General features: G+C 40.2%; 2 protein-coding genes across 3 annotated transcripts; both read left to right on the top strand.

Annotated features, from left to right (window-relative positions):
• The first annotated feature begins 741 nt into the window (after positions 1–741).
• On the top strand, positions 742–17,379 carry LOC113025765 (golgin subfamily A member 6-like protein 22). Of its 2 annotated transcripts, none has more exons than XM_026173902.1 (6): positions 742–1,233; positions 10,783–11,210; positions 11,287–13,198; positions 15,161–16,033; positions 16,349–16,463; positions 16,589–17,379. In XM_026173902.1, the coding sequence occupies exons 1-6, from the start codon at positions 893–895 to the stop codon at positions 16,793–16,795; spliced, it is 3,876 nt and encodes a 1,291-aa protein (XP_026029687.1). In that variant the 5' UTR covers positions 742–892; the 3' UTR covers positions 16,796–17,379. The 2 variants fall into 2 exon arrangements, with proteins under 2 accessions (XP_026029687.1, XP_026029688.1); XM_026173903.1 differs by having other exon boundaries at positions 10,783–11,186.
• A 5,429-nt stretch (positions 17,380–22,808) lies between these two features.
• brf2 (BRF2 general transcription factor IIIB subunit) lies at positions 22,809–27,519 on the top strand. The gene is made up of 5 exons (XM_026173940.1): positions 22,809–23,293; positions 23,379–23,553; positions 24,791–24,850; positions 24,953–25,274; positions 26,385–27,519. Exons 2-5 carry the CDS (start codon positions 23,406–23,408, stop codon positions 27,217–27,219), a joined length of 1,365 nt encoding a protein of 454 aa, XP_026029725.1. The 5' UTR covers positions 22,809–23,293; positions 23,379–23,405; the 3' UTR covers positions 27,220–27,519.

Consider the following 27,519-nt stretch of genomic DNA (forward strand, 5'->3'; position numbering starts at 1 on the left):
TTTGTGACATGGCAATCCATTTACCTTCATCAACAAACATCTAAATTGCTCTATGGACTCGTTTAGATAGCAGTGACAAAAATAAATAAATAAATTTACCGTGCCTATGCAAGTGTATTCAAGGTCATATGTATAGAGGAAAAAGCCTGCAAGGAACCAGCTCTGAAACTGGGGGAAAACAGACCTGAGAAATATCATCTCACATTCGTGGTTTTTCAGAGACTTACAACCTTGATCTGCAGGTTTGATGTAATCCATGAAGACACTGGCACTTCAATTTAATTACAATTCAGCAGAGCTGAAGGTGACACTGAATCCAGCCAAATGTGGCTTGTCGGGTATCCCATCCCCTCTCCAAGTGACAGAATCATTAGAGCAGAGGTATCAGATTTTAGACATCAGTGGCATAGCTGCTATGGAAGGAGGATTTTTTAGTTTTAAATTATGACACAATTTGGAGCTAGTCTAAAAATACAAACATATAGAGCCAGATTATTATTTAAATGCATGCACAGTAAATACATCGAGGAATAATAAAATCTTTTACATTCAGTCCTGGTGTTATTTGGGCTCATTCAGTATGCGATGACGCTGATGCAGTCTGACAGGTACAAACAAGCATCAGGTGTTCTCTGTCATCTAATTGATTGCTGTGTCGCGAGTTTCGTTGGAGAAAACGTGTAACCTGTTAATCTGAGGGCGTGCTTTATACAACCAAGGCCCCTTTCTCCGTGTAACCACGCCCAATCAGCTGGTTCCTGAAGTTCAGCGAGCCTGAGGAGGAAAAAAAACTTTCCCTCGCTTCTGTGCGGTCTCTTGGTGAGCCGATGGTAGCCACCACTGTGTTTTGTTTTGGAGGATTACATTTTTAACGACTCTGAGCCGTGTCAGCATGTCCTTGACGGATCAGCAGTGGTGTCCCACAAGCGTCCAGGTAACGGTACTCCAAGCCAGGAGCCTTAGGATAAAGGGGAAAAGTGGCACCAACGATGCGTACGCGGTCATACAAGTGGGCAAAGAGAAGTACCAGACTTCAGTGGTGGAGAAATGCGTGGCTCCGGTGTGGAAGGAGGAGGCCTCTTTCGACCTCCCGCAGCTGAACCAGGGAGGAGGAGGCAGCACGCTGCACGTCCACGTCCTTCACCGGGCTCTGGTGGGCCCGGACAAACTGCTGGGACAGGCGGTCATTAATCTGTCACAGCTCAGTGAGGACAAAACACGCAACAAAACCGAGTAAGTTTTCGAGTACAGCCCCGAAGTCGGTGTTATCTGACGTAAAAAGTATTCAAAATGTAGTCACAGTACTAAAAATAAAACAAAACTACACAGAGTGACTCATTTCACAGTAGCAAGGGGAAACAGAACTATAATTATCGATGATTTCATATAACTCTGTCATGCAGTTGCCGATGATAACAGCATTTATTAAAATGGGTGGGGGCTTTTCACAAGCTGCAAATTTTTTCCCCTCCTTTAAAATGATTTCACTTAATTATTCGGCTATAACTGTCTTTAAACGGTTATCGATGTTGTGTCAAAGAGTGACCGTCTGCCAAAACTGATTTCCACTGTTTCCATGTTTTGTTTTGTTTTGTTTTGTTTTCTATGTAATGTCTTTACTTATATTGGTAAATAGACTTTAGTGAACAGTATTTACCAAGGGGTTATTTTAAAAGTATCTTTATGACTCTGTGTTATTGTACATCATAACCATTGCAGTTCTTTCTGGCCATCTAAAATATCTTTAGAGACCTATTGTTATATTTGTTGCAATTTCTGCTATCCTCTTGGCCTGATTACTCTTAAAAATACTTTTTAAATGGATAAATAAAAGCTATATAGAAGTCACTTTGCCAAAAACAGATTGGGGCTTCTACCTTGTGATAGGAATGTTGTTTGTGACTCAAGATGACTTGATATAATTCATGAGGGATTCATATGACATGTGACATATTATAGGCCAAAAAATTATTTATAGCATTTTAAATATGGGCAATCCCTTTTTGACAAATACCAGATCACATTAAAGTTACTTCAAAGGAAGCATCGCTTTGCCTGCAAAACCGTCCCCTTGGAGTTTCTCTGATCAATCACTCTTGCTATGCAGCCAGCCTCCTTGACCTCTCTAAAGACGGACACGTCAAAAGAAATCAAATGAGGATTTGTTGGTTTCTACTTGCATGTAAATGGGGACATTACGGGAGGCCAAGTGAATAATAAGCACCTCTGATTTTCATCTGTGACACAAGGGGAGGGAACCCTCGGTAGCTCCTTCTGTCAGTCATGCTGTAGTTTCTCGATCTTCATAACACCCCATTAAATAACCAGTATGGTCAGAATCAATAAACGTGGTATAATTTGTGAAAACTGGCTAATGGTTGCCCTATGAGTGTTTTTATGTGTTTGCAAGCCTCACTGGGCATGACTCCAATATTTATCGGTTATATTTGGACTTTTTTTTTTTTTTCCCTTAAAGTTGTTGTGATGTGAGCTATTGGAGGATGCACGCTGTGCACTGTTTATGCATCAGTGCCCAGACCTGCTCTGGTGGGTTCGACTTAAGAGTGCCGCCTACTTGCTCCAGTAGAGCTTAAGGGATTTGTTCCCACTAAAGCAGCCTTTAAGAATGCCAAGCAGCATTATTTACCCAGGCAAATGAAGTGAGCTAGATGATTTACTTTCATTGACTGAAGGTGTCAACAAGAGGGAAATTGCATCAAGAAAACCCAAGCTTCTGTTCAATTTTTTCTTTGTTTCAGAAAATTAAAAACTTAAATGTTTAATTTAACAAAACTGCTAAATATAATTAACTATGTGAAAACATCCACACCCATCTATTAGTGTGCAGTAATAATGTAAGTGAACATGTTTTACTGGCCTTGCTGGTACTTTTATATCTGCTCCTTTAAGCAGAAAATGCTCTTTACTCTGTTAAGTGTATTAGTGCTGAAGTTAAATTTTATTTATTATCCAAGACAAATCTGTCCAGGTCCACAGTGAGACATCTGTATCTCTGTAAGAATGGAAAACATTTTCTTTGTAAGCTGTTCCTGAGTGATTTATTCCCCCCGATGTGTAGCTGGTATTATACAAAAGCACACAACAATCTAGCCTGTTAATCTTAACTCAAACACACACACTTGTTCTCCTACCTGTTGAAAGGTTTTCTTGTTTTTTTTTTTGGTTTTCTTTTTTTTTTTTTTGGTTCCGCTTTGTTAAAGGTCTTTGGATAACTGCATCAACAAGAAGGCTGGATTTGATGTTGTGATTCATTAATTTTCATATTTCCTCCGCCATGAGGAAGCAAAGAGGTCTAGCCATACTCTGGCATTGTGTTTTTTGACTGAAATGAGCTGTGACTGAAAGGCATTTGGTCACAATTAATTTTTTATACCGCTCTGCCTGTTTGGCTAGTGCCCAGCTCTATTATGCTCTGGAAAGAGGATGCTCGAGTATGCAAATGTGAACTCCACCTGCCTGCAGGTTGGACTATCTGATCATGGCTGATTTAATATTTAAGTTTTCCTCAAGCAAAACTGCAGAAATCTGCATTTCTGCAGTATTTTTATTATGTGTGAAGTCAGAAGCTGGTGCTGTGTAAACACTAAGTTCGATCTCTGTTGATTTTTATGTGAGCTCTGCGAATGCACGTTGCCTCCGAGGTTTCATTCTGGCTGCTGCCTTACATTCCTGAACACCTTATCAAGGAAAAACAAACAGTGATGGCAACAGCAATGGTCATGCAAGGTCAGTTTGTCTGAGTAAGACCACTGTGGTAGTACCAAGCTTTATCACACAAGCAGGGTTACATGTGTCATGCTGCTAGCACAACAGTGCTACTGTTAAATGTGCACGATGTGTTTGTGAACTCTGGAAATCAAGAATTCGACCATGTTTAGCACTTTTTGCTTGTTGCTTGCAATAGACATTGGTATTTTATTATGAGGAACTATAGTTTGTGCAGCTGTGTTTGTTTGTTAATAATTAACAAGGAAATCTTCCATTTTTAGCAAACAAAACTGATTATTTAAAAAAAAACAACAATCCCACTATGAGGTGCAGTGGTAGCTGCTCTGGTGCGCTTGTGGTCTTCCCGTAGTATGGTTTTCTCAGCTGTCATGGACATTTTCTTTTTAATTTCACTTATTAAAAAATGTCTGTCACACCAATAAAAAGACACTTTTAATTACATGCACATTAAAATAAAAACCCACTCATTGTATAAACAGACTCGTGAGTTTTGTTATATAAAATTTATGGGCTGCAACCCTGTCTCCAGAAAAGTTGGGGAAAATCTGCAAAGTTAAATTATTTTAATTATTTTCAAATCACTGAAATCATTTAGTTTACTGAAAGCTGTACAAAGAGCACACAGCAAATGTTGAAACTTAGACATGTCTTCAATATTTTTAATTTGAAGCTAGCAGAAAGTTCCAAGTCAGGTAGGGGCATGTTTACTTCTGCGTTACATCATCTCTTCTTTTGGCAGTATTGGGTATTTGAAGACTGAGGACACTAATATATAGTTATTTTTGCAGAAAAGCCTTTCAGGCTTGATGTAGGACTTCTGTTCAGCATTTTTCGAGCTCCTCTGTCACATTTTTGTTCCATAATGTCCCACATATTTTCAGTTGGCAACAAGTCTGGACCGCAGGTGGGCCAGTTTGCATCCAGGCTTGTTTGCTATGAACCGTAATGTTTAATACCTGGATGATTTGAATTGGCAGTTTCTTGCTGAAATGTAGTAATGTGCAAAAGTTTTGAACCACCCCTCATTTCTTTATGTTTTGCTTCCAAGGAGCCAAACTTTCTTCTAATATCTGAGTGTGGTCCTGTGCGATCGTTTTCCATTTCAAAGGTTTTCTGTGGACAGTGGCTGCTTTTTCAATCACTTTCACTTCAGTCCAGATCTGAGCAATTTCTCTTTCTTTGCTAAACGTTAGCCTAACTAGCATAACTATCTGCAGCAGATGAACAGTATCTGAAAGTCATGTTTTTAAGAAACTGGGAAGGGAGATAGGGGCGGGGGGAGGAGGGTGTGGGGATCATCTTGACAGAGAACAGAGCAAAAGGCAGCCAACATCCAAAGATGCTTTAAATGTCCTTCAAGAAGCCTGGAGAACTATTCCGGAAGACTACTTAAAGAAATTACAAGAAAGCTTGTCACAGAGTTTATAAAGGTGGTCATGCCAAATACTGACTTTCAAGCTCATTTCAATGGTTTTACCTCATATCCTGTTTTCCATGCATGTTTGCCCATGTTTCAGTAAATAACTTCACCCTTTCCAGTTTTCCAAGAAAAAATATAAAGAGATGAGGGGTTGCACAGTCCTGTATGCCAGGCTTTCCCTTTAAAAAGCATGACCTGGGTGGACCAGCATGTTGCTCCGAAACATACACAGTATGGTCCAATATCCTAAATATATACTGTGTGGGCACACATATTACACCATCTATACATTATACCTACAGGAGCTACTTATCCATGGAAACCCACGCCATGAAGCTCTTGCACACCGTGTTTATGCTGATGTTAATACCAGAGGAGGTTCTAACTTATTCACTCATCAGTGTTTTGGACTTTGATGCACTATTTGTACTTGGCGACCTGCTCTGTAACATTTTATGTGGTGTGCCTTTTTGTGGCCAAGTGCTGTGGTTCCTAAACACTTCCATTTTGCAATATTACAGCCTACAGTTGATTGTGGAATATCTAAGAGGAAATGCATTTCCTCTTAGATGTATGTATTCTCACTTTTCAACTAATAACAAGTGTCAATAACCAGCCAGATATTCCCGCATAGTCTTTTTTTTTTTTTTTTTTTTTTTTTTTCAGAGTGTAGGAAGAACCAATTTTTAAAAGAATTTTGAATGTTTTGCTTGCCAGTCCACAGGACTGTTTTACACTTTGCCTCAATCAGTCTTAAAAAGACTTTGAGCAACAGTGCTTTTCTTCCATCTTGTGGCTTTTTTTTTTTTTCTTCCCTTTCCTGTCCTTTTGTAGGGTTATGACTTGAATTTGAGGACCAACAGTGGTCTTCATTGGCTTTCATTGATTTCCACTACAGAGCATAGTCTGTTTTTAATGCTGTGCCACCTGAGGGCCGGGAGATCAGGACAGTTCAATATCGATTTAGCTTCCCACCCCCCTCTTTTTTTTTTTTCTTTGCTAGATTCCAAATGTCTTTTCCATTGTAGATTTCAAAATGTTATTCATACTTTTATTTATTTATTTTACTTCTGGAAGAGGCTCTCTGGGATGTGCTTTTTATGCACAATCATGCTAAGTCATCTAGGTGTGTGTTGTTTTTTTTTTTTTTTTGGGTTTTTTTTGGTCTACCATTAACTATTTTTAAACATTGGGTTTGGGAGATTGTCTTTTGTTGCCAACATTTTTTTTTAATTTTTTTTTTATTTTTTTTAAACCTATTAAAAAGGAGTTTCAATTTGTGCAATGTCTCATTTGTGCTACAGTTACACAAATATATGGGGTATTTGCATGACATACACATGGAGTTGTACAAGGGCATTACAGCAGCCGTCTTAGCGAGAAGCGTTAAATTAAAGGTGCTATCAAGCAGCCAACTTAATTCAGTTTTATTAATATAGCACCAGGTCAGGGAGGGACAAACATCTGATGCGACTGGTTGGAGGGCGATGGGAAGTGGTGGAAATACAAACTGTGTGAACTGCTCAGTGTATAAAGGGGAAGTCCCTGAGCCATTTGAGCCTATAGCACTATAAATAAATGATGGTTCAGGGTCAGCTGATACACACCTGACTGTCAACTATATCAAAAAAAGGTCTTAAGCCTAATCTTAAAAGTGGAGACTGTGTGTCTCCAAAAGCCTAACTGGGATCTAGTTCCATAGTAGAGGCCTGATAGCTGAAGGCAATGATTCCCATTAAACTTGTAGAAACTCCAGGAACCACAAGTAAGCCAGCAGTCTGAGAGCAAAATATTATGAAGACTTTAAGATGTGAAACATGATTAAAGGAATAATTATACACTTGTCATGAAACGGTGTAACGAGCTAATCTAGTAAGGACAGATCTCAAGTATAACTTCTGTTCATCATTTCTGACTTCTTACATAGCTTCATTGCCTTTTTCAAGTCACTGTGTGATCTAGCATATGTTATACAGTTTTTCAGTTTTAAAAGGCACCAATTTCATTCTCTGTTTTGGCAAAACAATGGGAAAGTGAGTTTCTTTTCTTTGCACTGACCTTCATTTTCTTTCTCTGACTCGTGGATACCAATAAGCCTTGAACATTATCACTGTTGAGCTGTTTAACTCACTCAGCTCTTCTCCCACTCACAGCTGGGTTCTGTGATAAGAAGACAGGGCATTGTCTTATCAGTAGTTCACAAGGAAGTGCGTGTGTGCACACGAAGTAAAATAGCTTTACAAAATGTTGAGTCATGCATTATCCTCCCCTGGCTCTGCCTGTCCAGCAGAGCTGCAATCTTTCTGCTACTTACAGAGGTGTGAGATTAGTCAAATGGCCTCATCATCACCCAGGATGTCTTGTATGAAAGCCATCAAAGCAGCTGTAACTCCTGCACAGCACTTACTACATTCAGCCAGCTAACGCCCAAACATTTTTGCAACTTCCCTTCTCATTTAACTGAAGTGACTTACTACTTCTGCTCTTTTTATTTTATTTTTTTTCTTGTTCATGTGGGATGCAACTGTGTTGCAATGCAGTACTATTTTGTACTGTCAAAGTACTCATCTGCATGTGTTTTTGTCTATTTGTTTTTATATAAGTATGTTATGCATATATACGGCTGTTATTGTGTACATTTAATATAATTATAAAGATTTTACATTTGGTATAAAGAGGTTTGACAAATTGTCAACTTACAGTGAGGGGTTCTGGTGAGTTTAATGCTGCATATTCTGAATATTTAAGCACTCAGTGGAGTGGTTTCTCAAAGGGCGAGACTGTAGCTATCCAGAAGGCCTAAGTGACTGCTGATCCACATGCTAGACAGCAGACTTTAACACCAGAAATGCCAAATGGATATCTTTTGGAAGAAATCTCTTCATCTGTTTAGTAGGCCCCGAGAGGTTTGAAGTACAAATGATGAGCTCCTTAGACTACAAATGGGCCATTGTCATTAGTCTGTGCTGTCACTGGACACCTCAGTGTCACCTTGCTAGTACTGGGTGAGAGCCCTCTTTTGCCATCAGAATGGACTTAATTCTTTGTAGCATAGATTCAACAAACAGTTCTCAGAGATTTTGCTGGATGTGTACGAAGAATGATGGATCCATGCTCTCATGTTGGTTGTGCACAACTCTGATCATCTAAATATGAGACTGTTGAAGGAGAATAATGACTATTGTTTAATTTTGGTCAGACATTAGAAAATGTACCTTCAGTTTTCTGTTCTTGGCTGACAGAAGTGGAGCCTGGTGTGGTTTTCTTCTGCTGTAGCCCATCTGCTTCAAGGTTTGACACAGTCAGATGCTCTTCTGCATGCCTCCATGGTTTTAACAGTCATTTGTGTTACTTTGTCTGCATTCTGCCCCCTCCTCTGACTTAAAAAGGTGTTTTTGCATTTAGAGAACTGCTAACCACTGGATATTTTCTTTTTCTTCTGTAAACTCTAGAGATGGTTGTTTAGGCAATTACTAGCAATTTCTGAAATATAATGGCAACAGAAACTACAGTATGCAACATTCAAATTCACTTATCATATTTCGTCTTTGTACTTCAGCAGTTCAGTCTGACCATGTTTACATTAAATTGCTGATTGACTGCTGTATGTGCATTTTAAATTCTTAAAATTAAGAATAAATAGTTAATCAGTTTTAATCCAACAATTAACCTTCTTGTACTAGATTGCATGTAGATGATGAACTATCCTAATTTATCTCAGTACACACAAAAAACGGGACAGACAGTCAAGTTATTCTGGCAATGATATGACTGAAAAAGTGGAATTTTTTGTTTTGTTTTTTACTTGTATTGAATGAAATATTATTTTTCATAACTTTATATCACTTGTAGATGTGTCCCCATCCCATCTAGACGCATTCTGTTGAATGGCATTTATCAGGCAAGCATGAAGAAGCCACACATGACACAGTTATGTCAAGGCCTGAAATCTGCAAATCACAACCAATTACTCATCAGCAAGTAGGAGGCTGTGGATCGTTGACAGCAGTAAGCCATTTCAAAACTTCCAGGAAAAGGCGTTTTCCCCAGCTTCTTAATTTGTTTGCATGACATCTGAAGCATTCCTAGGATGATTAAAATCTCACCATATCTAACTCTGGATCATCCAAAGGAAGCGCTGTATTCAGTTCTTTTAGAGTGTGTGTGTGTGTGTGTGTGTGTGTGTGTGTGTGTGTGTGTGTGTGTGTGTGTGTGTACATATATATATGTGGAATTTCAGTGGGCTGTGTTTTGTCAGGGCTGAAGTTGGAGGGAAAAGTCTATTTATGGCACACAAACGCGTGCATGCACAAAGCATCTTTGGACAATAATGTGTAATGCAGAGAAAGAGACAGAAGCCTGCAGCACAACAACAAATGCATGGCCTCGTCCTCATTTCCTCATTTCCCTAGGAATCCAGACTTCAGTGGGACTTGTTTGCTCAGTGGTGAGCTGACCTCAGATTTTTGCCTGATGGGCACTTTTTATGCTGACTGACTTTTTTTTTTTTTTTTCCTTTTTCCTATTGTGTTAGATTTCTTCTGCCTGTTCTGAGACCCTTCTGTCAGTACTGGATGGCGAAGGTGCAGAAACACTGGAAAGCTGGCCCTGTCTGGTCTTGCTTGGCATTTTTAGGATGTCTGTTTAGGATTTTTCAGCATTTTAAACATGAGACTTTAATTTTATGAATGAATTTTTAGGGCGTAACCAGCATTTATAATTGGTTACTTTATTGTCATCTTGGTGTGTTATTATCCAGCTGTATCAAAATTCTCTTTGGTGTGCATGTGTTGTATATTTAAAGGATGAAGGGGGGGGGGTAATAACAGAATAAATTCCCTTGAACCTGGCAGGCTAAGTTTCGCAAGGATCCGACTAAATCTCGGATGAAAGCTTTCTCTTTCAAAGGGGCAGTTGGCTTGTTAACTCCCTGCAGGGTTGGTTGCATTATTTAGGAAAACTGGCATAAAACATTTTGACAGTGAACATCAGCACCGTACACCTACCATGCTCTGAAGATTTGATCATGTGAGACAAGCAACAAGGGAACAGGATTTAATAAAGGTTGTCAACTGCTGAGGGTACACACAGTACAAGCTTTCATAAATTCTGCAGGGCTGCTGTAGACTTGACAGAATTTATATTTTTAAGACTTTCCTTTATGGTCAGTTCGCTGGTTGAGCTTAGATCATCACAGACTTTCCAAAAACATTCACGCTGCCACTTTCCATTTGCAGTGAGATGGGTCATGATTTCTGCAAAGAGGAAAAATGAGCAGGACTAGACATTCACATTACTATAAATGAGTCCAAGTCTTGGTGACTCTCATTTGTTTAAATCATTTAGATCGTGATCAGTATTAATTTCTTTTGTTACAAGGGGTTTGTGGTGCATTTGATCTTTATAATCATTACAGAGACATTCAGTTTGGACCTTCAGACAGGCCTCACTTGACTTATAGATTGAGTGATAGATTTTGGTCACAAGTAGCTTGATTTTGTGATTGCACCCCACCTCTAAAACGACCACATATTTCTAGATATTTGATTTGCACTTTTATACAGTGGATGTGTAAATAAGTACAAAACACTAATAATTTGTCTCTTCAACAGATGGTTTAAACTTCTTGATAAGACTGGTAAGCCAGACAAAGACAGAGGAGAGGTGCTTCTGGATATCCAGTTCATGAGAAACAACATGACTGCCAGCATGTTCGACCTTTCTGCTGCTGGCAAATCTCGGTCTCGTCTGGGCAAGTTCAAGGACAAAGTTCGTGGCAAGAAAAAGGAGTCAGATTCTGTGACCAGCGTGGCGCCGTCTTTCAGTCAGGTCCTGACGGACAGCGAGGAGGAGGGCACCGGGGATGGTGAAGCGGCGACGGGCAAGGATGGAAAACAGAAGAAACACAAGATTAAGTCTTTGTTTTCTCCAAAGTCCAACTTGCAGAAGAGCATGTCTCAGTCTATGTCTGTTCTGCCTGGGAAGAACTCCACGCTCACCGGCAGCCAATCATCTGGTCTGAATGTCGATTCCTCAGAGGGTCAGGAATGTACTTTTTCACCATTAATGCTTTCCTCTTTCATTATGTTGTGTTAACGCTCTCATCTTCTTTTCAGGTAAAAAGAAGTTCAAGTTCATGATACATAAACGCTCGGGCAGCTCAGGCAGCAAGGATTCATCATCTGGTCGTGAAAAACAGGTTTCTGTAGAACAGAGTAATTTATGCATCAATGGCAGTCACGTATACTGTGAGGAGCCGCCATCTCGGACTTCTCGCATCAGCTCAAACTTCAGTCTGGCCAGTTCAGGTCATGGATCAATGGAGGATGTCCCTGAAAACTCTCCACCACCTGAGCAACAAAAGGCAGCGAGGCAGTGTTCACCTTGGGAAGAGGATGAGAAGGAGGAGGAAGACACTCCTGAAGTTGAAAACGTTAAAGCGAATGTGAGTGATTTAGAAAGGACTATAATAGAGGAGGAGACGAAAGAAGAGAAGGTTAAGAGGCAACAAGAGAGGCTTGAAAGTTTAGCTGAGGACAGAGAAAAACAAGAGGAAGAGGAGACAAGGAGTAAAGAAGAGGAAAATATTAGAAGTGAGGAAGAAAAGAGAAGACAAGAGCAAGAGGAAAGGGTTAGGATGGAAGAAGAGCGTGAAAGATTGGCAGAGGAAAAGAGACTACAAGTCCTAGAGAGAAGGAAAATAGAGGAGGAAGAAAAGAAGAAAAGAGACGAAGAGGAAAGGATTAGAATTGAGGCAGAGAAGAAGAGGTTAGAAGAAGAGGAGAGGGTTAAGATGGAAGAGAGAAGGCAAGAAGAGCAAAAACTGGCAGAGGAAAAGAGACTTGAGGAAGAGATGAGGGCACAGGAAGAGAGGAGACGGCAAGAAGAGGCAAAAATAGCTGAGGAAAAGAGACTGAAAGAAGTAGAGAGAAGGAAACTTGAGGAGGAAAGAAGAAAGCAAAGAGATGAAGAGGAAAGGATTAGAATTGAGGAAGAGAAGAAGAGACTAGAAGAGGAGGAGAGGGTTAAGATGGAGGAAAAGAGAAGGCAAGAAGAGCAAAAAGTGGCAGAGGAAAAGAGACTTGAGGAAGAGAAGAGGGCACAAGAAGAGAGGAGAAGGCTAGAAGAGGCAAAAATAGCTGAGGAAGAAGAGAGGATTAGAAAGGAAAATGAGGAGGAAGAGAGGAGACAAAAAGAGGAGGAGGAGCTGCTGAAAAAACTAGAAGAAGAGCAAAAGAAAAAAAGGATACAGTTGGAGCAGGAAAGGAAGCAAAGGGAGGAAGAAGAGAGGGTTAAGAAAGAGGAAGAGAAGAAAAGGCAAGAAGAGGAGGAACGGGCTAAGAAAGAAAGGGAAGAACATGAGAGATTAGAGGAGGAGAGGAAACGGATTGAGGCAGAGGAGAAAATTAGACGACAAGAAAGGATCAGGATGGAAAAAGAGGAAAAAAGGAGACTAGAAGAACAAGAAAATCAAAGAGCTGAAGAGGAAAGACTTAGGAAAGAGGAGGAGAAGAGACGGGAGGATGAGGAGAGGGCTAGGAAGCAAAGAGAAGAATATGAAAGACTGTTAGAGGAAAAAATGCAACAAGAAGAACAAAGAAGACTTGAGGAAGAGGAAAGAATTAGAAGGGAAGAAGAGGAAAGGGTTAGGATGGAGGAAGAGATGAAGAGGAGAAAAGAGGAAGAAGAGAGGACTAGAAAGGAAAAGGAAGAAATGGAGAGGCTGGAGGAAGAGAGAAGACTGCAGGAACAAGAAAAGTGGAGGATTGAGGAAGAGGAGAGGATTAGGAGTGAGAAGAAGGAAGAGGAGGCAAGGAAGCTGGAGAAGTTGAGGAATGCAGAAGAGCAAGAGAAGAGGGGAAACAAAACAACAGATGAAGTTAGGGCTGCAGGGAAGAAACCCAAAGTGAGCAGTCCTGCAGTCACTTCCACTAATCCTTTTGATGAAACCTTCTCTTCCGACCCCTTTGAGGAGATTCCCAAGTCCCTCGACAGCAGCACAGCTGACGAGCCAACGGTTCAGCAACGGTTAGTTAAAGCTATACGCTACGTCAATCACAAGCACTGCAGTAAAAGTGTGATTTAATAGTCTTACCTTGAAATACTTGAATTCATTCATACATGTATACATACAACCTCCTTAGCTCTCGAGAACCTCTGACTTTACAGAGGGAGTTTATTTACAGTGCATTTAAACAATTTTGTTAATGTAATTTTAAAACGACCAGACAACAGCTCAAGGTGGATGGAATTTTAAGGTTCTCAGTCTTTGTTTAGCATTTTCTCCATAGCACTCAGTACCAAGTACAATTGTGGATAAAGACAATGGAATTTTTTTTTTGTTTGTTTTTTTTCTGGTCACGAATGTAAAAAGTTGGCAAATCAAACCTGATTTTAGCGATTCAGGTCACTCTTTCCAATTCATTTATTTATTTATTTTTTTCCTTTTCAAAGTGGTGCATTAAAGTCCTTCCAAAGCTGTTGTAAAACAAATTAGAACCACAGGTTTCAGGCAAGGCTGGAGGAAATGTCAAAGGAAAATTGAAATCTTTGTAGTGTCCTCCGGGAATATTAACACTTCGACAAAAAAAGTTTGTGCAAATTAATTCAGACGTTAAAATGCTTTTCCTTTTAAGAGAAACTGCCCTGTGCTGGTAACGCTTAAAAGGCTTGGTGATCACCCCAAGGTAGTTACATTGAACCTCTGTAGACCTTTCCTCAACTAAAGTGTTAGACCGCCTGACATTGTTAAGCATTACATAATGTGCACGGTTGACCAGGCTTAAAAGCAGAACAGGACAGCATCAGGAGCAGAAGAGAAAAGGAGGTAGTGGAGCTGAATTATAATGGTTGATTTAAAAACGACACAACGATGATGTACATGCAGGGAATGTGTTATCTGAAGTTACCTTTTGTGCTTTTGCTCCGTCACAGGTCAGCAGCAGTTCTTCTCAGTACTTCTCTATTTAATAGAATAGAATAGAATTCAACTTTATTGTCATTGCACATGTCACAGGTACAGGGCAACGAAATGCAGTTTGCATCCATCCAGAAGTGCTTTAGCCATGATATAGCTATATTACAATATATATTAGCAATAATATAGATATGTAAGTATATTACAGAATGGGTCTATTACGGTATGTAATATGTTATGAATATGCTATAACTATAAGTATGTACAGGCTATGAACAGGATATAAATATGAAAAAAAAAACTACACAGAATATGAAATAAAGAACTATACAGAAATATGAGATGTACAGCTATACAGAAATGGGAACTATGCAAGTTGTAAACAGTTGTAGAATTAAAAGTTATCGTATGATTATTTACACAGAACTATACAGTAGTGCAGTTAAGAGGCTATATAAAGTGCTAGTGGTTGTGAGTGGTGGTTCAGTCCATGTTGTGTGTGTGTGTGTGTGTGTGTGTGTGTGTGTGTGTGTGTGTGTGTGTGTGTGTGTGTGTGTGTGTGTGTGTGTGTGTGTGTGTGTTAACATGGGTCAGATGTCAGGAGGCAGAGTAATGGGAACATAAGTGACACATGTGACTGTTGCACAGCTATGTGTGCGTTACAGTTTATATAATTTTGCAGACTGGGCTGAAAGATTGAGCTCACTGCATAGTTTTACCTCATTATGTGAAGTGAAAAATACTAGAAACTTTGTGAAGAAGTCAGTTTGACAGAAGAAGTAGATGGAAAGAAACTTCAGATGTGCTCAGCACATTAAAATACATTTCCTTTTATAATAGTATCTCAATATCTTATGTTACCTTTTCACTTTCTTTTGGTTGTCCTATAACATTGCAAGAGAATTTGGGACAAGGTATCTTTAATATTGTGAAAAATAAAGTCCTATTATATCAATCTATATTACTTGCATCATTAGTGTGTTTAGCCCCCCACGCCTACCAACCCTCAGTTGAATTCCTGTAATTAAATGCTGACGTATGCCCAAATGTTATATAGTCTGTCTCATTTCCAGGTGTCACTCTGCCATGTCATCGGTGAGAAGTAAGACTGGTTCTGTGGATGAAAAGGACCTGATTAGTACTCAACGGGAGAAGCGAGCAGCTCCTCAGCCGCCAGTAAGGAGTCAAGCTGGCAAGCAGCCTCACAGGGAGCAGGATGTGCCGGCACGACATCTGGCACAAATTAACAAGCAAAGCAAAGACAAAGATGTCAAAACTGTCAGTGTTCCCCCACAGCGCTCGGTGCAAATGATCGCTCCGCTGTGTAGGTCTCCCACAGATTCAAAGAACTCCCAGAGCCTGATGCAAAGCAATAACGCTAATGGAACAACAAACGAAGCCAAACACAGCAAACGTCCTGCGCCGTCCGTACCTCCTCCTGTGGGAGAAAAGCAGTCATCAGAACCAAAAACGAGCTCTAATCTAGGCGGCGCAGAGACCAAACAAGTTAAAGTTGTTTGTGGCTTAAATCCTTTTGAGGATGATGAAGATGAAAGTGAGCTCACAGCTCAAGATGACACAGCAGTCTCTAGTAATACTGGTTCAATACACTGGCCTGCAGCTGTGTCACAAAGTGCAGATAAAGATGCTGCCTCTCAACCAAAAATCAAATCCTCAAAGACGGCCCACGCTCCCCCACCTCCTGCAAAGAATGACATCAGCTCGAACACTTTAACGAACCCGGGCACGGAAAGAAGCCATGCTACAGGTGATCGAAGTGCAGCTGCGCCCGATAACGATGCACTCCAAGCATGCGACCCGTATTATGAGTCCACAAGTCCTGGGCATGTCCCAGTGAGTCCACTCCAAGAGTCCCAGTCCCTTAAAGTCCAGAATATAGTGGAGACAGATGTGAAGAAAGACTGGGCCCCTACACCTTCACGCAGGTGAGATGGTTTGGTTGCTAAAGAATAACTTTTATAGGTCAAATGTTACTATATTTATATTTTTATCTGTACGCACGTTTCATTTGTGTAATTTGCAACATGCAATCTTATTAGCTTTCACTTACACAAATGTTCAATGTATTCTGTACAGTATAGTAAGCTTGATATGGGTGAACTGAGTTTTATTATTGGGTATTATGTTCAGTTTAATTGTTGAATGGATTACTGCGCAGTGTACTTGGTTATACGGTTTCCTTTACTCCCATTCAACAGGTGCTTACGTCTGTCTTTTATGCTTTGTTTTCATCATTTCAGGCTTCAGCCGGTAAGACCTCTTAATCCTCTTGAGCAGCAGGGTGCCTCAGTTGTTCAAGAGGAAAATGAAAACAAATCCACAGGAATCCCCAGTGGACTTCAGGACAAAACAACGGTATTTGTTTCTAACTCCCTCTCTCTCTCTCTCTCCCTTTTTAAGATTTTCAACAAGAAATAGGCCGATGGAATTTAAGTTTCTTATATCCTGGCACTTTTAAAGCATGCTTTGTCGCTCCACAGGTGGATGACAGTGGGATGAAAGGGCCTTACTCCCAGCTGACCCGGGAGGAACTGATCTCTCTGATCTTGAAACAGGAGAACCAGCTCTCGGAGAGAGATTATAAGATATCGGAGCTGGAGCAGTACATTGATAATTTACTTGTGCGAGTCATAGAAGAGAAGCCAAGTATCCTCATGTCCTTGACCGCTATGAAGAAAGCTGCTTAGGTAGCTTTGCAGGCATCACTGTATTCTTGCTGCACTTAATCAGACCTGTTTATTCACAGCTCGTCCACATTAGAAATATCACTTTATAGATGTATTGGTTACGTTAATGCAACTGGAATACTTTTGCTGTAAAGTGTGGAGGAACACTTTAGATTTCAAATATTTCATCACCCAATAAAATTAATGATTTGAGGGAAAGAAAATCTTTGAAATATTTAGCTCTCTCAGCTAAAGGATTCAGTTTGGAAAGACTTTGTAGTTTTTAGATGATCGATAAATTTAGACATTTGTTTCATGTGAGTTTAAAGGATATCTTGTATATATCTGGTCATGCCTGTCATCTTTCTTCTGGAAATAACTTTGATAAATGTGTAATCCTGCCAGCATACCAGACTTGTTGCATTTCATGGTGAAACTCGAGTTGATTTCTCTCTGTAGAGCTTACTGTCAAAGTTTACTGCTAATTCCCATGTGCACTTTAAGTAGCTCACACTATTAACTGTTAAGACACTGAACACTGTACTGAGTATTTTTACTGCTTAAATAAATTTGAAAAATAAAATAAAACCATGAATTAATACAAACACTGTCTGCTACCTTATTTAGTTTCTGATCAGATTATAGCGCGTTTTAAAGATTAGTTTTCCTTTCCTGAAGAAACAGTTGTTCTTGTTTTTTAAATCTTAATTTATATCCTGGAATATTTTTCTGTAGGCTTAATTTCATCTAATGTCTGTACGCAGTACTGAAATTTAAGTGTACATGGTCTTCTTCATCATCTTAAAATTAATCTTGACATTAATTTACTAAAGCTTGTTTAAAACATTTGCTTTTGGTGATGTCAAAGGAGAATGGCCAGACTGCTTTAAGCTGATAGGAAGCCAACAGGAAGTCAGATAACCACTCATTATAACCAAGGTGTGCAGAAGAGCATCTCTGAATGAACAGCATATTAAAGCTTAAAGCAGATGGGCTACTGCAGCAGAAGACCACACCGGGGGCCATTCCTGTCAGATGTAAACAGGAATCTGACCTCAGTCCAACAGAGCACCTTTGTGATGTGGTGGAATGTGAGACCTGCATCGTTAATGTGTAGCCAACAAATCTGCATCAACTGTGTGATGCTGTCAGGTCAATATGGACCAGAATCTGTGAGGAACGTTTCCAGCATGTTGCTGAATGTGTGTCATGAATTAAAGCATTTCTCAAGACAAAAGGGGCCCAGCCCGGTACCAACACGGTGTACCTGTACGCGAATCACATGGTTAGGTCACCTAGCAGTATTTATAAAACTGAGGATTACTCTGATTTAACATTTGATCTCCTTTTGGAAAAATAAAAACAATAATCATATGAAAATTTCTAGTAATGCAGAGGCTAAGGTTGAAAATCGTGTTTAATCATATCGTCAACATGACCCTAAGATTGCTTAGTCTAAAGTTTGTCTGAAGACAGTCTGCTTGGATATCCTTTTATGCTGTACAAAACATGATGTACTTGGATATTTCCTAAAGAACTGGTCATGAACAGATGGAGTAATTTGAGATAAACAATCCGGTAATATGAGTACTAATGGGAAACTTGCCTTGGCTGTGATGAGTTCTCAAGGTCTCAAACTGTGAAGTTCTGTGTACCACAGGGTGGAAATCAGCCTCTATTCAGCAAGTCTTCCAGCAGCCACAACATATTCAGTTGATCTGCATGTGCAAAGGGCATTGCTCAACAAGATTAAGATTATGAACAATAAAACTGTAATCACTGAGGCATTTGAGAAAATCACTCTATTTTAAGCTGTTAAATACTCTGACTGCACCCCCACCCCCCTCAGTGTTTCTTAATTCTTCCTTTCAAATATTTTTGTTGCACTGGGAAGTGCTTAGTAGTTTCAGACTGTAAGAAGACTTCATTTTAATTAGCATTAATCATGAATGAATGTTCGGGTTTTGTAAGTGCAAAATTTGTTACTGACAGTGTTTGCCCAGCCTTCATGATGCAGAGAGACAAACGTTGTCCTAAAAAAGGTCCCTGACCTCCGTTGCGTCTACCTTCTCAGAATTTATAGTTTAATAATTCAACAGTAACTTCTCAAAGATGGGTTAAAATGTTAGAGCTACTAATCCATGTCAAAGGGGGGTGGTTCGAGCATCTTACAAAGGTGCCTCCTGGGTGTTCCAGGGTGAGAAGAGACCCCAGGGTAGACTCGGGACGTGCTGGAGAGATTATATCTCTTGGCTGGCCTGGGAACGCCTCAGTGTTCCACCAGATAATTTGGAGAATATAGCTGGGGAGGGAGAGGTCTGGGTCTCTCTGTTTAGGCTGCTGCTCCTACGATGGATGGATAGATGGGTGAATGAATGGGTGGGTGGGTTAGTAAATGAGTGAGTGGGTCCACAGTTTCAATCTACACAGAAAATGGCGTCCCTCCCACGGCTTACATGGACCATCAGTCATATATCTTACCAAATTCCCTCAGAATGGGAAAAATGACTCCTAATAGCAAAAGGTTATCAAAACTCCTGATCAGTAGTCTGTGCGCAAGTGTCTATATTATTCTCTCCCAACTATCCCTGTAACTCTCTCAAAACCTTCCATAATTACATAAATGTGAAAGGAGTCCAGCCAACATTTGTGTCAGTATTTCTTCTTTCTTCAGTATCTACCTTTTTCTGTCTCTTTCATGTTGGGAATCTTAGATTGTTTTTCTTCTATACTGCCTTGAGTTAAACCAGGACATTGTTGGTGTTGGGTTTCCATATTAACACAGTGTCCGAGTGAGTAGACAATTTTAGGTGAAGGAGTCACTGAGTTTTGCAACCTGTAAGATTATTTCTGGGAATTATTTGCTTACCTCATTGCCCTGCAGCCTTGCTGGCTCTGGTTCCAGTCTTAGAGTACCAAGCCTGTTTTAGTCCATTTCCCTGCTCTGGACACCTGCATGACTCCATTATACCTGCCCCCAGTCTTTACAGCCCCTACAGTGTGCTTGATTGTTTAGGACTCCTGCATGCTTCTGATACTGCTTCACTTGTTCTCTCATTCAGGAAATTCAGCAATCGGCAGTGTCTTTGAGTTTTTGTGTGCGTGTAACGCATTGTGATATCCTTTTCTACCTTCCCTTTCTAAGTAGCTGACAGTGATTTCTCTTATTTGCATTATATAGTGGTGACCAGCTGTTATCCTAGTGTAGATTTGTGTAGTGTGGCACTTTGCATTTGTTAGCATTTTACAGACTGGGAAGACCGCACATTTTAAACAGATGCATTTGTCAAATGAGCTTTTACACTCTCAGAGGAAACATTATGTGCATTATCTGCTGTAGATATGTTTTTGGGTTTTTTTTGGTCTTCTTTCTCATGTGTTGCACAACTATGCTTATTGTTTTCCCAGTATGGGTCAACAAGCTTAGTTGCATCACTTTTTTATTCAGATTAGAGTTGGACTGATTCCTGAAATAATTTCAAGGAGGGCTGGTCTCTTTAGGTTTACTATAGAAAGGTTACCTCCCTACTTTATGTAGAGTTCTAGTCTGGTCTTAATTTTTTCTTTATTGTAGCACAAATGTATTGACCTCAGTGTCTTTCGCTGGCCCTATTTGCCTTTCAAATGCACATATTTTGCACTGCATGGATGGATCTAACTGAGATATTATGATATGTTGGCTCTTGAAGAAAAGAGTGAAACAGGGATTTTTCTTTTGAACTACTTTTATAACCACTGGTAATTTTTGGTATTGTTTTTTTGTTCCTGTCTTTTTGTGTTCATTCCAGCCTGTAATGGCATCCTCTGTTGTTCATCTTGTGTGAGTCTTCATTTTGATTGTGATGACGTCTGTGATGACGCATTTGGCCTCCTGATTCTTTTGTGAGTCTTCTTCGTGAATACTCACACTACTTGAAGTCCACTTTTTCATGGCTTTTTGGGGTTGCTTTTCTTCTCCATCATTCTTTTTGTTCTTTGATGCCTGTTCTTTCACTGGAACTTCTCTCTGCACTGACATTTTCTGTTATTTATTACTGCTCCATTCTCCATGTTGCCCTCAAGTCATTCCGATTTCATGCTGTGAGTCGTTCTTGGGTAAGTAGTTTATCCTGCTGTGATGAGTAGCCTAAATGCCCTCTCTAACATTTCTTTCTTCCTCAGTCTTTTTAGTCTTGCAACATCATCAGAATCCCTTACTCATTTCATGACTTTCCTTTTCATTTATTACTCAACTCTCTCACACCATTTTGAATTTCTGGTCCATGCTGAGGAATGAGGTTTACAGAGCTACCAGGCCTACAGAGGACACCATAACCACAACACTCCTTACTGTTGTCCTGAGCTACACGAGGCTGCTCTTTGTAGATTTCAACCTCCCTCACAAACTGGTGACAAAACTGACAGAGTGTCCAGTCACTTCTGGTCTGACTTTCTGTCTCTTTGACTCCCAAAAGGTGAGAGTAGGCTGCTACAAGTTCTCAGCCCTCAGTCTCAGCACCGGCTCTTCACAGGGATGTGTGCTGAGTCCCTACTCTTCATCCTCTATACTCACAACTGCACCCCCACCCATTCCAGCAACAACCTCATTAAATTTCCAGATGACACCACTTTAATGGGACTCATCTAAGGGAGTGATGAGTCTGCTTATTAGGTGGAGGTGGAGTATTTATCTGGTTGTCGTAGTGATAACAACCTGATCATTAACACCACCAAGACCAAGGTGTTGATTATTGACTACAAGAGGTAGAAAATGGATATTCAGACCATTTTCATTTCATGTGTGGATAAATTATTGGACTGATTCCTGGGCATCCAAGCAGAAGAGGAGCTGACCTGGAAGAAGGCAAAGCAGAGACTTTGCCTCACTCAAAAATCTGCTTATGTCCTTCTATCACTGCTCAGAGAAGTAGAGAGTGGTTTCCCAGCTGCACAGTAGAAGAGAGAAAAGCGCTTTCAGAGGGTGATCACAGAAGATCACCTCTCTCCTCCCTGGAAGAGCTTTACAGTTCCCGGTACCTCATAGAAGGAAAGAGCATCCTGAAACATCCATCCCACCTCGGACACTTTCTGTTTGAACTGCTGCCCTCGAGCAGATGTTTCAGGACATTAAAAACAAGGACAAAAAGATTTAAAAATAGCTTTTATGCAAAAGCTTTAACAGCAAAAAATGCTGCTGGAACTTTGCAATTTTGTGAAGACAGAGAGCTATGCAAGCTGAATGCCTGGAGAATGCAAAATGTCTTGTGTGATGTGTGAAGTATGATGCGTGTTTTATCTTCCTTTTAAGTTGAGTAGAGAGTTAGCAAGTATAGAGGTTGCTCATTTATAAACTTTTTATACATATATTTATGGACACATTCTAAGCCTTTTTTGCCTTTGCACTGATAGAATTGCATCTGATGATACTATCAGATGTACATGTAAAAGTACATGTGTACTTAAATTAAATCTATTACTGTCATTATTATTATTATTATTATTATTATTATTATTATTATTATCATGACCTTGATTAAAAAGGGTTATTTTCAAAATTCAGATTCCTGATGATAATCTCTGTTTGTACTCTTAACACTCTTTGTTATTCTGATCAAAGCTTTCATTCAGCTGGCCACCCTTTGGACATGTGCCTTGTTCTTTGTCTCTACCAAACGTCTACATCTTACATCAGACCTTAGATGGCAGGGGAAGCTAGGCTCTTATCAAGATAAAAAAAAAAATTCTGGTAAACAAATTTTGCAATACAAAAGATGAGCAAATGTATGAAGCTACAGTTTGAAATTCAACACAAACAATCCTGAAACATATATGAATGCATACCGAAAAACAGGTAGTCACAATTCCCGTTCCACAGAAATTCGTGCCCCTCATGACGCCATTTAATTATTTTAAATGTCTTAGGAGCTGACATTCAGTCAAATTTAATTTCAAATATCGACAAAAAAGATTAAATCATACAAAGAAAACGTTACCTACATATAAGAATGTTATCAAGCTGATTCGGGGATACTGAAATAGCTGAAGAAATCCCTGCAGTTAAGCTTAACTGAAAGTTTATGTCTGTTTGGCTACAGTGACTTACACCCACTGCTTGAGTGGTTTATAGACAGAGGCCACGATGCACCCGTAGGATGGTCTGTTAGTAACAGCATTTAATTTAATTTAATTTAATTTTTTTCTTTTTAAAGACTGTATATAGGTACGTTGTAAACGTGATGTTATATTTTCGTACTAGGCTGTGTGGCGATGCGTTTTAATGAGCACTTATCCAAAATTTCCGGGGTCGTAAAACCCGTTGTTTGTGTTTCAACCATCATTGGTTTCAACAGTGTTTCTGTTATGAATAACTCACCCCGGAGGGTCGGCCTTGTGATTTTTTTAATCGCTTACAAAAATGACGAATTGGCCGAGCGGAACCTTGTAGAATCCGAACCTTGTTTCTATCCGGACACATATTATTGGGCTCCTTTCTCGCGACCGGTCGCTTAAGCGACGTTCATTGGTTGTTGACAGTTCCAGGTTAGTAACAGGATGTTGTGTGTGTGTGTGTTGCAGGTGTTCCTATCAGTTTAGTACCCGTTTCATACCTTTAGCTGTCCCTCAGGCGGCGGCAGCAGCTTCACTAAGGATAATGTCTGCTGCTGGTATGCGCTGTCCGGCCTGCGGTTCCACAAACATTGTAGACGATGACCTGTACTCTCAGGCTCAGCTGGTGTGTGTGGACTGCGGCTCTGTGGTGTCCGAGGGAGTCCTGGCTAATGATCCAGTGGGAGGTTCAGGTACGAAAATGAGACTGAAGTCAAGTCTGTCCCGTTAAAAGACCGTGTTAAATATGAGTAGTTTTTTTTTTTTTGTTTCTTTTCATAATTTTGTTTGCTGAGCTCACCGAGACAAAGTACTGATAGTAAGCGGGACCTGTATGTGCTCCCTAGTGGAGAAATTATGTAATGACGAGGCTTAATTTCCTCACAGTTAGAGATTTCTTAGATATAGATTCAATAAGGTTCTGGAAACATTCATCATAGATTTTTGGTCTATATTGATGTGAAAGCATCATACAGTTGCTGCAGATTTATCATCTGTACTTCATAATGATCATCTCAAATGTTCGAAGGTGCTCTACCGGACTGAGATCTGTGAGTACAGTGAACTCATTTTCAAACCAGTGTTACACTGTGGTTATAAAGGGACGGGACATGGTCAGCAACAATACTCAGGTAGACTGTGGTGTTTAAATGATGCTAAGCTTGTACTAGTGTGCAAAGAAAACATGCCCCCACACCACCATCACAGTGAATTTTAGCCTCACTTACCTGTTCCAGAGTTTCCAAAGATGCTCATCTGCATATCTTGAAGTTGAGGTTCTGTTTCCTTCCTATCAGTTTGAAGCAGCCTGGTCTTTCTCCTGTGACCACTGGGGTCAAACAGGGCATTTTCGACCGCTGCTGCTCTGTTGTTCACTGGTATTTTCTGTCTTTCAGAAAATTTTCTGTAAAACCCTAGACATGGTTGTGTGGGAAAATCCCAGGAGATCAGACATTTCTGAAATCCTTTAAATCACATTTCTTACTCATTCTCATGACTTCAGCAGGTCATTTGACCATGTCTGCATGCCTAAATGCATTGAGGGGCTACCATGTGATTGGTTGAATTGATAATGATGTTTATGAGCAGTTGGACATGTATGGCTAAAAAAAGTGTCAGGTAAGTGTAGATACATAATTTGAAATTTCTTAGCATTAGTCAGGCCGGTTTAATAAATTTGTTCTACTGGGGAGGTTATGTAAAAGGTTATGTAATGTCAATAAATGTAGATTTTTTTTTTTTTGCTGCTGACATTGACTACTAACTTCAGTACAGGGCAATGACTAGAAGGGCACTTGAAGATTGTAAAGCATGTAAAGTAAGTCCATATGAATGAAATTTATGACCCTCTACTGCTGAAGGAATGGTAGATCTCTCTCTTTACATTTAATCACTTTTGGACTTTGCCTTGATTATTTTCCCCTCTTGCAGATGTCAGCTTCAGTCGAACCACTGCTGTTGCCAAAAGGCCGTGCACAAACCTGATAAAAGGTGAGCTCTTGCCCTCCAAAAGAAGCTTTTCCTTGTTACTTCAGTGTAATTCAGTCCTGTTGCTTGTGCATTTCCTCAAATGGATTTGTTTTACACCTACAGGTCAGCAGCGTGTGAAAGCCATATGTCGGATTCTCATGGTCAACAGGGAGATTGAGGATCTCTCACAGACGTATTACAAGATGGCCTATGAGCATAAAGCTTTCCTCAAAGTGAGCCTTCAGAAGAAAGAGATTCTTACTGGTTGCTGTGTGCTTCTAAGCTGCAGGCAGCTCAATTGGCCCATTACTGTGGGAACCATCAGCTGCCTGCTGGATGCCGACTCGATGGCGGTGGGAGCGATTTATCAAGAAATGGTCAAGAACCTCAGCATCGAGGCCCCGATCATCAACGTCACTGATGTAATAGAAGCTCACTGTCATGAGTAAGTGAAGAACTTACTGCAGCTTTCAGTCCTAAAATGCTAAGTAGGTATTTCAAAACAACTAATTTATTGCAGTTGTAGGTCTTCTAACTGAGACCTACAGTGGTGATGTAATTATTTGATTCCCTGATGAATTTGTTAGTTTGCTCACTTCCAAAGAAATTAACCATCTTTACTTTTTTAAAGGAGACAGAATATGAACCAAAAATCCTGAAAAACACATTACATAAAAGGTAGAAAATGATTTGCAGGTCATTGAGTGAAATAAGCATTTGATCCCAGAGCAAAACAGGACTTCATAGCTTTGTTGACAAGAACAGCAGGAAGACATTTCTTGTAGTTAGTATTTTAGTTCACTCCTCTTTACAGAAACTTTTAAGTTTCTTGGCTGCTGCCTGTTAGCTCGAAGCCTCAGCTCCCTCCACAGATTTATCTGTAGGACTGAGGTCTGGAGACTGGCAAGGCCACTCCATGACTTTAGTGTGCTTTACCTTTAGCCACTTCTTCGTTGCCTTGGCAATAAGTTGCCATATTTAAAGTTTTGGCCAAGGGAAGGAGATTCTGAAATTTCGTGGTGCATGGCCCTGTCCATTGGCCCCTCGTTGTGTCGTCCTGTAACCCTTAGCAGGAAAAACTGACCCAAAGCTTAATGTTTCCACCTCCGTGCTTGACTGTGGGGATGGTGTTCTTTGGGTCATACTCAGCATTTCTGTTCCAAATACGGCATGTTGAGTCGTTTTTTGTTCAGTCATACCGATAATTTAGTGGTAAGTTATCCTTAGTTATAGAATATGTAGTTATTTGCTTTTATTTTAAAAACATTTTTGGCTTACATAGTTTTTTACTACTTTAGTTAACTTAAAAAGCTGATTTTGTTTTTCCACTTGTTTAACATTCATTTCTCTCTTGGCCTGCCCTGGTTTTAAAGGAGTTTCTTGTTTCAGCGTTAAACCTCGATTAAATTTTAAAACCCATTTCATTGGAGTTACTTGAGGTTAACTGAGGTTTATCTGAAAAGCTGATTGTTAAAATATAAAACTGTCAGTGCTCTAGATGATTTACCAGCTCAGTCTTTATCTCAGATTTACTGGGAGCATTTCTCTTTGACAGATACAAAATTAGCTCACTTGATGTTCCTGAAGAATTGGCTGAGAATTCGAGGGACCTGACCAAACGAGCTGTGGCCCTGGTAGAGCTGGCAGCAGATTCCTGGATTGTGACTGGCCGTAAGCCCATCCCCATAATGATGGCAGCGACGTATTTGGCCTGGCAATCCTTAAAACCCAACAAGCATCGCCTGAAATTCTCCCTGGACAAGTTCTGTCAGGTTGCCAAAGTGAAAAAGCTCAAGTCTGCTATGAAGAGAGTAGCTGAAATCAAAGAGGTGTTGTGTAAGCTAGGCAAGGAAATACCCTGGGTCAGGGAAACAGTGACACCGGATAATGTTATTCAGCTGGTTGAATGCATTCTGCAGAACAGGTACGCCCTGCTAAGAAGGGCTATGAGAACCCACGAGGACGCTCTGCTGGAGGAGAGTCAAGCCAGCTGTGCTGAGGCTCCGCCTGAGGGGACTGCTTCCTCCCAAATCTCTGAGTGTGCAGATCAGACTCCAATTACGTCTTTTGTGAAACAAAATGGGTCGAATTCTGACGGGAAAGAGAAGCCAGGAGATGTAGACTATAATCCACGTGTACTGCCAGAGCACAGCGACACTCAGGAGAGTCAAAATCCACCTCCAAACTGGGGTAAAAGAGTTCTGTTTGCTCCCCCATGTGTCATTAATGCTAAGAAAAGGAGAGCGGTGCAGCCTGAACACACGGATGTGACTGGTGATGAGGAAATCTCTGACAGTGAAATTGACTCATACATTCGCACACCTCAGGAGGCTCGAGACTTCGCTTTAATGCAGCACATGCTGTCTTTGTCTGACAGTGCTAAATCATAACCGAGCCCAGTGACTGGTTCTTCAGAGATGGCTGGCATATTTAAGTTTATGTGCACTTTCTTTCTTTTTTTTATGACTGTTGAACTCAGGATGCAGACATTTTCGTTGGCTTGATTATATAACCTATTCATCTAATTTTGTACAGTCTACATAAGGGGCTATGTCTTTTGTGTTTGTACTTTAAAAAGCTTCACTCAGCACTTGAAAGTGTAGCATGAGGAAGTTAATGTGTGTAAATATTTTGTTTTAATAGAAATGTGATTAAAGCAAAGGCCTGATTAAAAGGATGCACCAACTTCA

This window comes from Astatotilapia calliptera, chromosome 7, assembly GCF_900246225.1.
Source record: "Astatotilapia calliptera chromosome 7, fAstCal1.2, whole genome shotgun sequence".
In the NCBI taxonomy this organism is placed as follows: Eukaryota; Metazoa; Chordata; class Actinopteri; order Cichliformes; family Cichlidae; genus Astatotilapia; species Astatotilapia calliptera.